The sequence below is a fragment of the Monodelphis domestica genome, chromosome 3 (genome assembly GCF_027887165.1).
Source record: "Monodelphis domestica isolate mMonDom1 chromosome 3, mMonDom1.pri, whole genome shotgun sequence".
Taxonomy (NCBI): Eukaryota; Metazoa; Chordata; class Mammalia; order Didelphimorphia; family Didelphidae; genus Monodelphis; species Monodelphis domestica.
The window spans coordinates 443,864,947-443,883,251 of record NC_077229.1 but is presented as its reverse complement, the minus strand read 5'-3'; the positions used below and the strand labels follow the sequence as shown (position 1 = coordinate 443,883,251).

At 33.6% G+C, this 18,305-nt stretch overlaps 1 protein-coding gene across 2 annotated transcripts in view; it reads left to right on the top strand.

Annotated features, from left to right (window-relative positions):
- The window catches only part of NUP155 (nucleoporin 155), a 75,580-nt gene that overhangs the window by 42,924 nt on the left and 14,351 nt on the right, over nucleotides 1-18,305 (top strand). The window contains exons 21-28 of one of the 2 annotated variants that reach the window (XM_001372459.5): nucleotides 1,538-1,638; nucleotides 9,910-10,040; nucleotides 11,066-11,257; nucleotides 12,011-12,149; nucleotides 15,507-15,642; nucleotides 16,303-16,456; nucleotides 16,746-16,850; nucleotides 17,638-17,792. In XM_001372459.5, coding sequence (XP_001372496.2) covers nucleotides 1,538-1,638; nucleotides 9,910-10,040; nucleotides 11,066-11,257; nucleotides 12,011-12,149; nucleotides 15,507-15,642; nucleotides 16,303-16,456; nucleotides 16,746-16,850; nucleotides 17,638-17,792 — 1,113 coding nt within the window. Of the gene's footprint in view, nucleotides 1-1,537; nucleotides 1,639-9,906; nucleotides 10,041-11,065; nucleotides 11,258-12,010; nucleotides 12,150-15,506; nucleotides 15,643-16,302; nucleotides 16,457-16,745; nucleotides 16,851-17,637; nucleotides 17,793-18,305 lie in introns of both variants that reach the window. The other variant, XM_007487440.3, reaches the window with a different exon arrangement.

The window sequence follows — 18,305 nt, the reverse complement described above, 5'->3', positions numbered from 1 at the left end:
ATTTGTTTTAGCATTGGACTTATCAAACATTAATAGATAGTTTCCACATTTTTATGTATCTTTGTGTTCTTGTCTAATACCATTCGGCTTTTATTACTGTTTTATTTTGAAAGGTGGTTGAGTGAGTTCTCCTTAGAGTTATAGAATCATAAATCTAGAGCTAGAAGGGTCCCCAGACCTGTTTTACATATGAGGAAAATGAGGCCCTTGGAGATTGAATGATTTGCATGAGTTTACAAAGGTAGTATTCATCCAACTGGGATTTTAAACCTGGTTGTCTGCCATAGAGCCATGTTCCTTCCCCTGTGACACTCTTCCTTCTCACCATTTTTTAAATATAATTTTTTATATTCTTACATCTCTGGTTTTCCATGTGTCTTAGGTTTTCATTTCAGTTCTATGAAGTAACTTAATTCTTACTGCTACAAACCTGTGAACTAATTTGGAAAATACTGACATTTTTATTGGAGAAGAGAAATATTCTGAGGAATATTTCCCAGCAATTTTGGTCTAGACCTCTGATTTCATTGTTTTAAGAAATGCCCTATACTAGACAGATCATCTACTCTTCTGCAATTTATAGTTTTAGAGCTTCTTGAAGAAACAAGAGGCTAAATTATTTGTGCAGTCATATCCCAGTATGTGTCAGAGGTTGAATTTGAATACAGGTCTTCCTGACCCTGAAGACAGATGTTTTCCGAACACTAACTGCCTGCAAAAGAAGAGATTTTTTTTAAAAAATGTGATAATATAAAGTTATTCATCCCTGAACTATTCATTTTATCCCATTCCTGCTCATACAATCATCTCTAGCATGATTCAAAAGTGACTGATTTGAATGTCAAAGAATTAAGAGAGGCCTTTGGAAAATTAATGAAGTGCCTGAATATTTTTATAGTAGTCAAGCTTCTTTATAATTAAACTGTAAAAGTCCTAAGAAAGGATGACTGTCATATGACTGTTACACAGTTTGGTCAGAAAAATCCCCCCCCCCCCAAAAAAAACCAACACTTGATTTAAGAATTAGATCATAATCAAAATTATAACTTAAATAATGTTTAAAAAAAGCTAACATTTTAGTAGCTTTCATTTTAAAATATAGTTTCAGTAGTTATTATATGATATTGGTCCATGTCTTAAACAAATTCACATCAAATGATCTTTTTCCAGTGCCATATATTCTCAGATAAAGAGGGCCTATTCTATTTACTTCATCTAAAGATTAAGGAGGAATATTCCTTCATTTATACATTTTACCAAAATTGTCATGCAATCGTCACATGGTCTTTTTTAAAAAAATATTTTTAATTTGGACTAATGCCCAAATGTTTGGCATGCTTAATATTTTTCTCATTTTCTCATAATTTCTGTTTTAGATAAAGATGGTGTATGACCCCAAAAGTATGGTCTTTTATGCCTTCTTTTTTACTACTATTCTTCATGGTGTGAAGAAAATAATTAAAGAAAAAATTAATGTCATTCAAATGAAATTTCCTCATTCATTTTAGTGGCCTAATTTTTTGAATTGGTTTTTCAGTACTACTGCTGCCAGAGTGCAACAAAGGCTGATTGGATTCATGCGTCCTGAAAATGGAAGTTCTCAACAAATGCAACAGGAATTACAGAGAAAGTTCCATGGTATGTCATTCTTGCAAAATTAAACATGTATATTTTCAGTCTAAGGTCTTAGTTTTGCTGATCAAATATTAATTCCCTGTTGCATACAAAGTTCTGTGCTTGCTTTTAAGGGATAGGAAGAAAAAAATAGGGCCTGATTGTCTCTAATAAAAGTTTATGATCTAACAGATTGGAATGAGAGAATTTAAGTCATACTAGTTCATGTGACATCATCAAACTACCCATGTTACTGGGATAAACTTCAGTTAATGATAATCCAATGTCTATAAAGTGTTTTTCAATGTGCTTTTGCATTCTTTTCAGCTGAAACCTTTTTTTTATGTAAATCATAATTTTTTTGACAGTAAAGGGTTTTTTTTTTTTGAGTAAAATTTTTATCATACTCAGGCTCTTTTTGTCAGTACAAAATATATGTTTTTGAATTCCACCTTTTATCCTATTTCTTTGCTTTTCCTTTGCTAGTGGAAGTACTTAACCAACACTAATATAGCTCTAACAAGCAATATTCAAAAGAAGAGCAATACAAAACTACCAAAGATAATTTCTTTATGCTGACAACCATAGGATGGATATATGATGTCTTCTGAAGAGTAACAATGTACTTTGATTTCTTAAAAGCTCATTTACCAGCCACTACATCCTATGCATTTTAGTTAGATAATCTTATTTCAAGAGTTTTCATGGGGAGGAACATGGTCTCTCCTCTCATAATTTTCACTTTGTCTTAGTTCCTGTCATAGGCTCTAATAGTGACTCATTAAATATTTTTGAAATCTAATGTCAGCAACTATAAAATATAAGCATTCTTAAACTGGGGTCCTTGAACTAATTTTTAAAATATTTTAGTAAATGTGTTTCGATATAATTGCTTCCTTTTGTAATTTTTTTAATTTGATTTTGTACATTTTAAAAAATAGTGTGAGGGGCAGTTAGATGCTTCATTCAATAAAGAGTTAGGGAGATGGGAAGATGGAGATGGGAAGTCCTGGGTTCAAATTTGGTCTCAGACACTTCCTTAGCTATGTGACTTGGGCAAGTCTTCTTCCCCCCCTCCCCTCCCATTGCCTAGCCCTTACTGCTCTTTTGCCTTGGATTTGATAATTAGTATTTCTTCCAAGACAAGGTAATAATTAAGAACAAAACAAAATGAAAATGAAACATTCTGAGAAGAACTTCAACAGACTGACAGAGAAATCCATGACACAGAAAAGATGAAGAGCTGTTTCTCAACAATGTTCTTCATTGAAATTCCTTGCCCATGTGCTAACCATGTCATTCTGTCATTATACTTTTAAATTAATCTTTATTGAAGGGTTGGAGCCTGGAAAGTAATTTAGTAGCAGCAAAAGGCTAAACCATACTGACACTTCTTTACAACCAATCTTTAAAAAGCACCTAGAAAGTATTCTAAATCTCTTATAATTAGAAAGAAATGCAAATCAAAACAACTCTGAGGTACCACTTCACACCTAGCAGATTGGCTAACATGACAGCTATGGAAAGTAATGAATGCTGGAGGGGATGTGGCAAAGTCAGGACATTAATTCATTGCTACTAGAATTGTGAATTGATCCAACCATTCTGGAAGGCAATTTGGAACTATGCCCAAAGGGTGCTAAAAGACTCCCTGCCCTTTGATCCAGCCATACCACTGCTGGGTTTGTACCCAAACAGATAATAAGGAAAAAGACATGTACAAAATTATTTATAGCCAAACTCTTTGTGGTGGCAAAAAAAAATGAGGGGATGCCCTTCATTTGGAGAACAACTGAACAAATTGTGGTATCTGATGGTGGTGGAATACTATTGTGCTGAAAGGAATGATGAATTGGAGGAATTCCATGTGAACTGGAACAACCTCTGGGAATTGATGCAGTGCAAAAGGAACAGAACCAGAATAATGTTGTACACAGAGACTGATATATTTTGGCACAATCAAACATAGTAGACTTCTCTACTAGCAGCAGTGCAATGATCCAAGACAATCCAGAGGGATATATGAGAAAGAACTGTGGGGAAAAAAAAAACGCAGAAGAAAATCATATGATTGATCCCATGGTTTGATGGGGATATGATTGGGGTTGTTGACTTCAAATGATTACTCTATTGCAAATATTAATAATAGGGAAATAGATTTTGAACAATGATACATGTAAAATCTAGTGGAATTGTTCATTGGCTCCAGGAGGGGGGAGGGAGGAGGATGGGATGGAAAGAACATGAGTCATGTAACTATGGGGAAAACATTCTTAATTAATTAATTAAAAAGTGGGGGAAAAAATTGAAAGTGCCTCAAAACGATAAGAATCAACAATGAACAGCAATAAAATGTGAGCAGATTCTCCTGTTGACCATAGCTTGAAAGGTAGTCAGAAAGAGTTGATTTTCACGGGATAACAGGAACTGAAATCAAAATGGCACACATAGGAGTTCTGGCTGACCATCCCACACCTATTGCATTAAGTTCTGTGATTTGGGATAACTTCTGAATCCGGGGACCCTGGCTATACTAGCAAAAGAGTACCCCAGATCCACCCCTTGAAGTCCCAGGTCCTGGCATCAACCCACAGTGAGGCCTAGGAAGCCATAGCACTGGGCCTTTTCAAGTCTGCCCTGCTGCTACCCTGGGCAAAATAATTCACACTGCTTTACCCAGCCAGCCAGCAGCATAGAAGATAGATTCTGCAAGCAGCTTTCAGAATTTCCAGACCACAATGAAAAGAATGGCTGGGGAAATGAGCAAACATAAGAAATATTTAACCTTCAAAAATTTCTAAGGGGACAAACAGCAAAGCATGGAACCAACGGGATGGTGAGATATAAGTAACCACATGTAAAACTTTCCCTCAAAAGACATAGGAACTTAAAAAGGAATTCAAAAGTCAAATAAGACAGGTTGAAGAAAGATGGGAAAAAGAAATGAAAGTTATACAGAAAAAGAAAATTTTAAAAAACAAAATTAGTCAAGTGGAAAAAGGCACAAAAATTCAATAAAGAAAAGAGTTCTTAAAAAAACAGAATTGACCTATTGGAAGAAAAAAAAATCCAGTGAAGAACAGAGTGCCATGAAAAAAGAATGAACCAAATGGAAAAGGAGGATCAAAAGATCATGGGGGAAATTTAGTCTTTAAAAATTAGAACTGGGCAAATAGAAGCTAGTGTCTTCACACAATATCAAGAAATGGTGAAACAAAATTTTAAAAATTAAAAACAAAAGAAAATATGAAATATCTCATTTAAAAAAACTGGCCTGGCAACTAGATCCAGGAGAGACAATTTAAGAATTATTGAACTACTCGAAAGTCATGATCAGAAAAAAAAAATGCTAGACATCATATTAGAAGCCAAGAAAACTGACCTGATATTCCTGAACAAGAGGGTCAAATAGAAATTTAAAGAACCCATAGGTCACCTCTGCATTAAATCCCCAAATGACAACTCCCAGGAATGTCATAGTCCAGTTCAAGAGCTCACAGGCCAAGGAGAAAATACTATATAAGCAGCCAGGAAGAAACAATTCAAATATCATGGAGACTCAGGATTACATAGAATCTGCCAGCTTTCACATTGAAGGACCTGAATGCTTGGAATATGATACTCTGGAATTCAAGGGAGCTTACCTACCCATCAAAACTGACTATATTTTTTCAGGGGAAAATGTGGCTATTTAATAAAATGGAATATTTCCAGGCATTCCTGGAGAAGAGACCATACTTAAACAGGCTGTCCACATACAAAATAAAAGTATAGTATAGAAAGGTAAATAAGAAAAAGAATAAGTTTAAGGGCTTCAATAAAGTCAACTTGTTTATATTCCTATATGGAAAGATGGTATCTGTAACTCTTAAAAATTGTCATCATTATCATAGTAGTTAGAAGAGGTGTATATATAGACAAGAGAGTATGGTAGTAAGTTATTCAGAATGTTTAAAAAAAAAACTAGGGCTAAAAAAAGGATTGTACTAAGAAAAAAAGGAAGTAAAGTAAAATGGGGTAAATTATATCACATGAAGAGACATGGGAAAGGGAACTATTACAGGTGAGGTAGATAAGGGTGCTGACAGGTAATACATAATCTATACTCTCATTGGAATTGGCTCAGAGAGGGAAGACCTCCAGATTCTTTGGCATAGGTAATCCTATCTTACCTTATAGAGAGACAAAGAAGAAGTCTTAACAGACGCTTTTCATGACACAAATATGGTGCTGATATGTAAGCCAGAAAGACCAAGAACAGAAAAAGAAAATTACCAACCAATTTTGTTAATGAACATTGATGCAAAAATCTTAAATAAAATACTAATAAGAGACTTGCAATAAATCATCAGGATTTTTCACTCTGACGAGGTGGAATGGTTTTATATTAAGAAAACCATCATCATAATTAACCGATTCAGTAATCTAACAGAAATCACATGATTCTCACAAAAGATGAAGAAAAAGCCTTTTACAAAATACAATACCCATTCCTACTGAAAACAGCAATAAAAGGACCTTTTTAAAAAATAATAAGTAATATTCATTTTTAAAACATCAGCAAGAATCATCTGCAATGATTGTACTAGAAATGCTAGCTATAGCAATTAGAGAAGAAAAAGAAATTGAAGGAATTAAAGTAGCCAATAAGGACACTAAACTATCATTTTGCGGATGATGTGATGATATACTTAGAGAATTCTAGAAAATAAACTAAAAAACTAATCAAAATAATAACTTTAGCAAAGTTGCAGGATACAAAATAACCCAGAAAAATCATCAGCATTTCCATGTGTTTCCAACAAAATTCAGCAGCAAGAGTTTGAATTACAAATTCCATTTAAAATCACTCTAGACCATATAAAATATTTGGGAATCTATCTGCCAAGACAAACTTAGGAATTATATGAACACAACTACAAAACTCTTTTCACACAAGTAAAACTAGATCTAAACAAAATGGGTAGAATGAGATAATCTTTAAAAAAAAAATGACAATCCTACCCAAATTAATCTGCTTATTCAATGCCACACCTATCAAACTACCAAAAAACTTTTTTTATAGAATTATAAAAAATTATTTTAAAGTTCATTTGGAAGAAAAAAAGTAAGAATATCAAGGGAAATGATAGGGGAAAAAAGTGTGAAGGATGGGACTCTAGCAGTACCAGATCTTAATCTGTACTATAAAGCAGTGGTCATCAAAACAATATGGTACTGGCTAAGAGACAGAAGGGAGGATCAGTGGAATAGATTTGAGGTAAGTGACCTCAGGAAGATAGTCTATGATAAACCCAAAAATCCCAGCTTTTGGCACAAGAACCCACTTTTTGACAAAAACTGCTGGGAAAATTGGAAAACTGTATGGGAGAGATTAGATCTAGATCAACATCTCACACCAAGATAAATTCAGAATGGGTAAATGACCTAAATATAAAGAATAAAACTATAAGTAAATTAAGTAAACATAGAATAGTATACCTGTCAGGTCTATGGGATAGAAAAGAATTTAAAGCCAATCAAGAAATAGAGAATATCACAAAATATAAAATGAATAATTTTGATTACATGAAATTAAAAAGGTTTTATACAAACAAAACTAGTACAAACAAAATTAGAAGGGAAGCAATAAATTGGGAAATAATCTTTATAACCCAAACCTCTGACAAAGATCTAATTCCTCAAATATATAAGGAACTAAATCAATTGTATTAAAAATCAAGCCATTCCCCAATTGATAAATGGGCAAGGGATTTGAATAGGCAGTTTTCAGATAAAGAAATCAAAACTATCAATAAGCACATGAAAAAGTGTTCTAAATCTCTCATAATTAGAGAAATGCAAATCAAAACATCTGTGATGTACCTCACACCTAGCAGATTAGCTAATATGAATGCAAAGGAAAGTAATAAATGTTGGAGAGGGTTTGGCAAAATGGGGATACTAATGCATTGCTGGTACAGTTGTGAATTGGTCCAACCATTGTGGAAGGTATTTTGGAACTATGCCCAAAGGGCTTTAAAAGACTCCCTGCCCTTTGATCCAGCCATAGCACTGCTGGGTTTGTACCACAAAGAGATAATAAGAAAAAAGACTTATACAAAAATATTTATAATTGCGCTCCTTGTGGTGGCAAAAAAATTGGAAAATGAGGGGGATGTCCATCGGTTGGGGAATGGCTGAACAAATTGTGGTATATGTTGGTGATGGAATACTATTGTGCTAAAACTAGTAATGAACTAGAGGAATTCCATGTGAACTGGAATGACCTCCAGGAATTGATGCAGAGTGAAAGGAGCAGAACGAGGAGAACATTCCACACAGAGACTGAAACACTGTGGTACAATCAAACGTAATGAACTTCTCTACTAGCAGCAGTTCAATGACCCTGAAGGACTTATGAGAAAGAACACTATCTACATCCAGAGAAAGCACTGTGAGAGTATAAACACAGAAGAAAATATTTCCTTGATCTCATGGTTTGATGGGGACCTGCCTGGAGATGTGGAAGCCAAATTATCACTCTACTGCAAATAATAATAATATAGAAATAGGTCTTGATACATATAAAACCCAGTTGAATGGCTCACTGTCTACAGGAGAGAGATGGGAAGAGGGGAGGGAAAGAATGTGTATCATGTAACAGTGGAAAAATATTCTAAATAAATAAATTTTAGAAATTAAAAAAAAAATACAGTAACTCTAGAGGGGACAGCTGGGTGGCTCAGCAGATTGAGAGCCAGGCCTAGAGATTAGAGTTCCTAGGTTCAAATCTAACCTCAGACACTTCCTAGTTGTGTGACCCTGGGCACGTCATTTAACCCCGATTGCCTAGCCCTTACCTTTTTCTACCTTGGAACCAATACACAGTATTGATTCTAAGGTGAAAAGTAAAGGTTTTAAAATAAAATAAAATAAAATCATTCTAGACAGTATAAAATATTTGGGAATCTATTTGCCAAGACAAATGTAGGAATTATATGAACATAACTATAAAACACTTTTTACACAAAGTTAGATCTAAATAAGTGGAAAAACATTAATTGCTCATGGGTAGGCCAAGCTAATATAATAAAAATTACAATCTTACCTAAATTAATTTACTTATTCAGTGCCATACCTACGAAACTACCAAAAAACTATATTGTAGAACTAGAAAAAATAATAGCAATTCATCTTGAAGAGCAAAAGGTCAAGAATATCAAGGGAACTAATAAAAAAATGTGAAGCATGGTGGCCTAGTAGTACCTGATCTTAAACTGTACTATAGAGCTGTGATCATCAATACAATCTGGTACTAGTGGAATTACTCATTGGCTACAGGAAGGGGGAGGGAAGAACATGAATCATGTAACCATGGAAAAATATTCTAAATTAAATAAATTCAAAGCAAAACAAAAACAATCTGGTACTAAGAGATAGAAGGGTGGATCAATGGAATAGACTAGGGGTAAATCACCTCAGCAAGCTAGTGTTTGATAAACCCAAAGGTATGAACTTTTGGGATAAGAACTCAATATTTGATAAAAACTGCTGGGAAAATTGGAAAACAGTATGGGGAAAATTAGGTTTAGATCAGTATCTCACACCATATACCAAGATACAGTCAAAATGGGTATATGATTTAAACATAATGAATATTATTATAAGTAAATTAGGGGAACTTGTAATACTTAACCTGTCTGATCTATGGACATGTAAAATAGTTTTGATTATATTAAATTAAAAAAGGTTTGTACATACGAAACTAATGAATATTGTAGAATAGTCAAATATGATAGACTTTACTACTAACAGCATTACAATGATCCAGAACAATTCTGAGGGCCTTTGAAAAAGAATGCTGCCCATCTCTCAAGATAGAACCATTGGAGTATAAATGCAGATGAAAACATATTATTTATCACCTGTTTAGTGGGTATATAACTTGGAATTTTGGTTTTATTAGCTTATTCACTTACAAAAATGAATAATGTGGATATGTTTTGTGTTATAATACATATATAACCAGGATTTAATTGCTCTTTAACTCCAGGAACGGGGAGGGAAGAAGAAAGGACAACAACATGAATTCTATTTCTTTTGAAAACTTAAGTATAAATTTAATATTAAAATAAAGATAAACCACAAAAAACCTAAGTGGTCTAAATTTTTTTTCTAAAGAAAATATTATGAACTAGGTTTGTTATATTAATGCACTTGAAATCAAAGTTCTTTAAACAGCAAAAAAATAAAATAAAATAAATTGACCTTTATTATGGAATTCCCTAAGTTTTGTTTTATTTTTTCTAGCAGAGGCTCAAGTGAGTGAAAAAATTTCACTTCAGGGGATCCAACAGTTGGTTCGCAAATCCTACCAAGCTTTGGCTTTATGGAAACTCCTCTGTGAACATCAATTCACTGTCATTGTGGGAGAGCTTCAGAAGGTATTTTTTTTTCTTGGAACATTAACAGTAAAGTTCAGATTATTTATTCAAATATGCTTGACATTCATTTACAGTTCAGAGGAATCAGTTGTTTTGGATAGAATTTGATTAAAATTATAATCAATAACTTTTTAAAATGATGTTTAGAATGATCATCCAAAAACAACATGAAGCATGATTACTGGTTATAAAAATTGACTGATTTCTAAGAGTTTTTAGAAAGAATAATTGATATTATTTATATCGGAAAAAACTTTTCCTGGATAAATTCTTACTCTTTTTAAAATTTAGAAAATTTTGGGTAGAGTTTTATCAAAGATACTCTGATTATTAATGAAAACAATTAAATGCTTTGTGCTAACCTAAATAACAGTTTTTACTTTTATTTACTATATACTGTAATTTGAGCATAGCAACTCATTTTTGTGATTTGTCCAAGGGTTATCTCACTCACTTTCTCTGTCCCCAATCTTCTTTGTTTCCTTCCTCCACCATCATCTGTTATGTGCTTTGAAAATTCAAAGTAAATAGTAGCATATAAATAGAACATAATGAATTTGTTGCTCCCTACCACCGCTGGAGTCACATAATGAATTACAAAGATAAATGTGAATAATATTTTAATTGTTCTGTGCTTTAGACCCCCATGGTCACTGTTATTTAATTAGGATAGAAAACCACCAAGCTGCTATAATGTGTTCAAGATTGTTGACTATCACCTAGGACCCTAGACTAAAGTCCTAGCAAACAAGCTTGGACAAGTTACTTTCTTCAAGCCTTTGTTTTCTCATCCATGAAGTGGGGGAGGTGTGTCTTGATTCTCTAACGTTCCTTCTAGTTGAAATGCTATGATTTCATTATTTATTTAAGAATGATAGCATTTTCTTTGTCTCATGATTTTTGTTTATGTTTGGGGCTTTTTATCTACCAGAGAGAAATTTGTGCATTTGCGTGGAAATGTGGTTTCTAGACTTTTCCAATACTGAGGGGTTTGTTGTTGGGTTTCTTTTTTTTCTTCCCATTAGGAACTTCAAGAGCAATTGAAGATCACTACTTTCAAAGACCTGGTCATTAGAGACAAAGAACTGACTGGAGCATTGATTGCCTCTCTTATCAACTGTTATATCAGAGATAATGCTGCAGTTGATGGTATCAGTTCACATTTACAAGACATTTGCCCTCTTCTATACAGCACAGATGATGCAATTTGTTCCAAGGTATGTGTTACTAAAAAGGGTCCCCAATTAAGAAAGGTGTTACTGATTCATAGGCCACTACTCACAAGTTCAGTTATGTAACCTTAATTATTCTATATGCATTACTTCTTGGGGCTTCATTTTTCTTAACTGTATAATGAATTTATTAGACTAGATGATCTCAAGATTATAAAGAGGACTTATGGATTTATCTTTAAAATCTAGTGTTATACAAAAAATTCTGTATATACGAGTGCCTGAAATGAAATTATAAAACATTTCTTAAAAGTACAAAGTAGAGTTGTAACACAAATTTAGTTTAACTAAATATTGGGAAAGTTTACTTAATAATAATGAAATTATATTTATTAATATTTCACAGTTATATAGTCCTTTAAGGTTTACAAAGTGCTTTCCTATGAAACACTGAGATTAATAATATACGTGGTGCCTACCTTGAATGGTTACTATACGATTCAAATAAAATAATTCCATTTTCAAAATATAAGACTATATAAAAATTAATTAAAATTAAATAAATTAAAGCAATATTCTGTCTTCTAGATGAAAAACATTATAAAGTTGTCATTGAAACTTGTATACTAGGAATACCAAACAAAAGCTTAATTTCTTAACTTTTATTAAAGATCATTTCTCAAATGACTTACAACTACAAAAAAAGAAAATTGTAAAAATCTAATGGTAATTGACTTAGATTGAATGTATTCGAAGATTTCATTAACATTTTTGTATGCTGTGATTATTTATTTTCAGGCAAATGAGCTTCTTCAGCGCTCCCGGCAAGTTCAAAGCAAACCTGAAAAGGAAAGAATGTTAAGGGAATCATTGAAGGAGTATCAGAAAATTAGTAATCAAGTGGACCTTTGCAATGTTTGTGCTCAGTATAGACAAGGTAAGAAATAGAGTGGTTTTTTAATGTCTTTTTAACATACAGGATCAAGGTTGGATAATAGAATAGAGATAGCAAGTAAGGGAAGTTAGAACTGGATAGTATCTTCACAAAGTTAAATCTTTCCTAATTTTGGGGTATTGTACCTTTAAATTATTAATAATGGGTATATTATATCAATCCCTCCCATGTTAATGAACTAAATATGGGGATAGCAAAGTACACCCTCTATTCTAGTGATTGTGTGACATCAGCAATGTTTTCTACACACAGTCCAGTGCTTTTTCTGTTTTGACATTTGAAACTTTATGCTCTGTACTTTAGCCTTTTTCTATCTTGACCTAAACAAATACTTTTTTCTATATGTATGTATTTTCTTGGGTTTTAAAAACATTTTTAAATTAATTTTATACATTAGGTGACATTATTTTAAAATTCCTTCAAAGTCATCCTTATTTTACTTGGAATAAAGTTAGTAAGGTCTATCTTGCGTTCAGCCAACATTTATTAATGTGTCTGTTGTTTGACAGAGACGGGGAAACATTAGACAAGCCCTTTCTTTTCTGGTACTTACAATCTTGGACAGCTTCTAGAGGAGGGTAGGAAAGGCAGGCAGATAGCTAAATGTAAAATAATGCACAATAAGCCCTTTACAGAAGAGCAGCACAAAGTCGATATGTGCAATTCAAGAGGGAGGATAATTACCAGTTGAAGAATAGGGGGGAAGTTCATATAAAAACAAAGGAATTTAGTGAGGTTAGAAGAAAAGAGCAGACCTCTCTATCTTGGGAACCAGCTTCAACAGAGACCCAGAAATGTGCAGACAATGCAGACAACATATGGGAATAAATAATAATCCATCTTAAAATGGTTAATCAGTAGTAAAGGTAAGTGGTAATGAGAACCTATACTAAGGTGCTGACATTAATAATAAAGAATAGAGAACAAATGTGGATTTTGAGAGAGCAAAACTTGTAGCATTTGATCAGTTACTAGATATGAGGAATGTAAGTGAAAGAGTGAAAGACCACATGGAAGATAAAATAGAATTGATGGTGTTCCTAACAAAATCAGAAGTACGTACCAATTTAGGAGGAAGAATGTTGAGTAGAGAGTGTTTTTTAATTTCTTCAACCCCAACATGGATATAAAAACCACAGGTATACTAAAATTTTAAGACACCAAGGAATAAGAAAAGATTTTTAAAATGTAACCTTCTTGGCTATGGTACCTTGAACCAAGCCATCTGTGAAACACAAAAGAACTGAGATTTGATGATGGTGATAACACCAAGATACTTAGATGTGAAACTTGAAGATAATAAATTACTCTTGTGTGCTTCCTGAGAAAGCGATGTGTTTCTTTGAATGCAGATCGGAACATACTGTATTTCATTTTCTTCAGTCATCTTTCTTTCCAATTGAAAACTTCCACAAAATGATTAATATGGAAAAATGTTTTACATGATTACACATGTAAAATTTATATCGGATTGCTTTCTGTCTCAAGGAGGGGGGCGGACAGGGAAGGAATGAAGATGTGATGGAAATTTATCACACCAGTACAAAACTCCAACCTAAATAGGTTTATTGAGAGAAGACCAGTCTCATAATAAAGCTAGACTCTGGTCAAGATCATAATCAGAGACCCCGAGCCTCAGGAGATAGCCTTTTTAAATAAATATCCAATGGCATCCTGTCATAAGACACAGACTGAATACAGAATTTTCATATGGACAAATAGCGTAAGTTTTAAATAAGCCAGGAAAGTATATGAAAAAATAATTTCCATGGGTGGTAACTTTATATCTATTATTATCACTGACCTTCCCAAAACCTTTTCAGTAATGGGCTAAGATCTAATTTTTTTTTCTGCTGACAACAATTAGGTGGATGACATTTATGACTGACATTTGCACCCAAAATACATCTGTCCCTGAGAGTTGCTCTCTACCTCCTGTCTCATGATTTTACAACAGTGTGTGGCAGGCTTGGCTTGAACTTTTGGGTTATGGGCTTAAAGTCAAAATATTTGTCAGCAAGATTTGATACTACCCTTGAACTGCATTTTTTCTTAGCTGATGTTGATAATTCATATAAAGCAAGCTATATTATTTGTGTCATAATCATAAAGGCTAATACTATTATAATCATAAAAGAGGGTAGGGGATTTCACACTCACAAAGTAGGGAGGGCCAAAAGAAGGGAGAGAATTTTGAACTCAAAACTTTACAAACGAATGTTAAAAAGTTGTTTTTTACATGTAATAAGGGGAAATAAAATATTAAGCAAAAAACAATAATTATTATTAGAATTTTAAATTATTAGAAGTTTTAAAGTCTTAATATTATCATGAAAATTGTTTTAATATCATGATCCCCATCAAGGGGTCTCTGGAACACATTTTGACAACTACTGGTTTGGAGCATTATCTTTGCACTTAATGATTTTGCTATACATTTACTTGTAGAAACGAAACAAAACTAAAACTAAAAACCAAAAGAGAGATGTATTAACTAGCAGTGGATCTGGTTGCCTCATTCAGTGGTGCTATCTTCACAAACAATCCTCACTTTCCCAACCTGTGTGATACAATGCAATACACAGGCCATCTTGCCTTCCACTTCATGATCTACCACTTTATACACACACACACACATTTTATGTATTTTGATAATCTTTTAATTGCATTTTGATGGATATATTAACAATCTTCTTTTGTCATCTTTCTCCCTTCTCCCCACTTAAAACAATAATGTCGGAGCAAAGCAGATTCTTTTATTGACTACGTCCAAAAAATATCTCATTTTCTGCATATTAGTCCGTCTCTTCTCTGTCATGAAGTGGGTAGCATTCTTTATCATTGGTTCTCTCAAATCATGGTTGGTCATTGTGTCATGACCCTGTTCTTTTTAGCGGTAGATAACTTATTTAAGTGTTTAAAGATGTACAAAGTGCTTTATATCTGTTTTCATATTTGATCGTTATGCCAATCCTATAAAGTAAATACTGTTTCCCCCGTTTTGTAGATGAGGAAATTGATGCTATCTAGGTTTGCATATCTAGTAAAATGTCTGATAAAGGATTTCAGCTCGGGTTTTCCTGATTCCTACCAGCACTTTCCACTATGCTATCCTTCTCCTTTGTCTAGTTAAATATCTCTTTGATGATATCTCTTCTGCTTTTTGTGTGCTTTCAACTCCAGCATTTGACATTATGCTGCCACCTATTTGCACCTACCGTGCATCTCTCCATTTTCCTTTGGATGGCAAAGAATTTGGATTCTCTAGATGTAGTTTTCCATGATTCATAGCCTGTTGCTAAATATAATCCTCAAACTGTCATTTTTCCTTTCCATTAGTACGTTTTTATGAGGGTATTGTGGAACTCTCTCTCACGGCTGCTGAGAAAAAAGATCCTCAAGGTCTTGGTCTCCATTTCTACAAACATGGAGAGCCTGAAGATGATACTGTGGGACTGCAGGCTTTCCAAGAAAGGCAAGTTGGCAACCTAATGGTATATCAAGGTTGGACATTCCACTTTTGTTGTTGTTTTAGCCCTTACCTTCTGTCTTAGAATTAATACTATGTATTGGTAAGGGGTAGGCAATGGGGGTCAAGTGACTTGCTCAGGGTCACACAGCTAGGACATGTCTGAGGTCATATTTAAACCCAGAACCTCCTCTCTCTGAATCTGACTCTTAATCCACTGAGCCACCCAGCTGCCCCCTGTTCTTTTTCCATTTGAAACAGTTTTGGTTTTAACTCTCTGTGATGTGTTTATTGAAAAAAATTTTAATTTCATCATGAATTGTATTTAAATGATAATTGAACAATTAGTTTCTGTTCTTGCTAAAGCTCATTATTTTGTATATTTAGAAAAGAGCTTCCAAAGAGCTCCACAGGGCTGGATAGCTATTGAAGAGAAGCACATTAGAGGTTTTATAAGCTGTGCTAAAAACTTGAGTCATTTCGGCTATTTGTTTTTATTGTATCATTGTGTTTAATGTTTGAAAAGGAATTTTCAGGTAAACTATAATTTTAATTGATACATATATCCCTATTAATTTTGCTCAAATTGAAATGTTTACTTAAAACTATATGAGTAAAATTTAGGCTTATGTTTAAATGTCCATTATATCTTGTAAATTTTTGCAGGTTGACTAGCTATAAGTGCATCACAGATACACTTCAGGAACTTGTCAATCAGAGTAAAGCTGCTCCTCAGTCTCCAAGTGTGCCTAAAAAGCCAGGGCCTCCAGTTTTGTCATCTGACCCCAATATGTTGAGTAATGAAGAAGCAGGACATCATGTAAGAAGTCAGTTTTTGACACGAAGTTTGTAGAGGTGTATAGGAAGCTTTGGGGAAAGTTCATGTCTCTTAGAAATTGCCCTTCAACTGCTCCTAACATATGATGGATGGGCACTATATCAGAGCCATTAATTTTTTATACTGCTGTACATTCCAGGCTCTGAAGAAACTGCATTCTGTTTCTAAATAATTTTTGTAATCAAATTATTGTATAGATACACAGATATAAATAATATGAATCATGAATACATTTTCACAATATTTATACTGCTTATTTTCTATCCTTTAGTTTGAACAGATGCTAAAATTGGCTCAGCGGTCTAAAGATGAACTCTTTAGCATTGCTCTTTACAACTGGTTAATACAAGCAGACCTCGCAGACAAGCTGCTGCAAGTAAGAGTTGTTTTTCTTCATATATTATTTCATTTCTTAGTGTTAGGATGACGCCTACCTAAGAATGAACAAATTTGTGTCTTTTCTCAGTCTGAAACATAGATTAGTGTTCTCATCTTCATTGTTGATAGAAATATATAATATGTGTATGTATTCATTGACTGTGTCAAAGTGTTGTGGTTTGACTTGCTTTAAATATCTTTTTTTAATCTGAAAATTTTTATTTAATTAATTTAGAATATTTTTCCATGGTTACATAATTCATTTTTCTTTCCCTCCCCGCCTCCTTTCCCCCTCCTGTAGCCAACATTGTTTTAAATACTTTAGGGAGCAACCTGTTAAAAATAACTGCCACAAAACTTACTTAAAATTTTTAAATGGCTCTTTAATGAAGATTACCTCCTTTTTTGACTTGTTCTTTAAGATTTTATTTTTATGCTCCCAATTTCCCTAATGAAATACGATTGCACTTGAAAAGATGTTTTTTTGTTTTGTTTTGTTTTTAAACTCTTACCTTCTATCTTGGAGTCAATACTGTGTATTGGTTCTAAGGCAGAAGAGTGGTAAGGGCCAGGCAAAGGGGATTAAATGACTTGCCCAGGGTCACACAACTAGGAAGTGTCTGAGGTCAGATTTAACCCAGGACCTCCCATCTCTGGGCCTGACTCTCATTCCTCTGAGCCACGTAGCTGCCCCCAAAAGATGTGTGTTTTGCAGCGTGATTTCAATGATGTGTACACATTCAGCTGTTGGTAAATGCTTTTAACTGACTTTTCAAATCTTCCAGATTGCTTCCCCATTTCTGGAGCCACATCTGGTCCGTATGGCCAAGATTGATCAAAACAAAGTCCGTTATATGGATTTACTCTGGAGATACTTTGAGAAGAATAGGAGTTTTAGTAATGCTGCTCGAGTATTGGCTAAACTAGCTGATATGCATAGGTATGAAAAAGGTCATGTTTTTTGGGTTTTTTTTTTTTCAGTTTGAGAAATATTTGAAAACATAGTTAAATCTGAAATGACACTAAAGTTTTATAAAACACTAAAACTTTAGTCATTCAAATACTACTTACTTTTAGGATTCATGATTGCTTGGAGTAGCTTGGACTGAAATTTGCTTTTTTCCTACATGCCTATCAACATATGGATTATATTGCAATGAATAATGAAAACAGTACTGTAGGGGAAATGTTTGACATAGTACCTAAATGAATAGCCTATTTTAGGATTTTGTCAGTATCCATCAGCGTGTAAAGCTGTGTGCTCTTTACAGATGTTCCTTTCTAATCCTGTATATTCAATGATAGAATCAATTCAAAATTTTTTTGGCTTGCCAGAACAGTGGACTAAATTGAATTAGATACAACTTAATATGTACAAATGTAAAGTTTCATACTTGAATCAAAATATCCACTTCACAGACTTGTTGGTTAGAGTCATAGTTAGACAACAGGT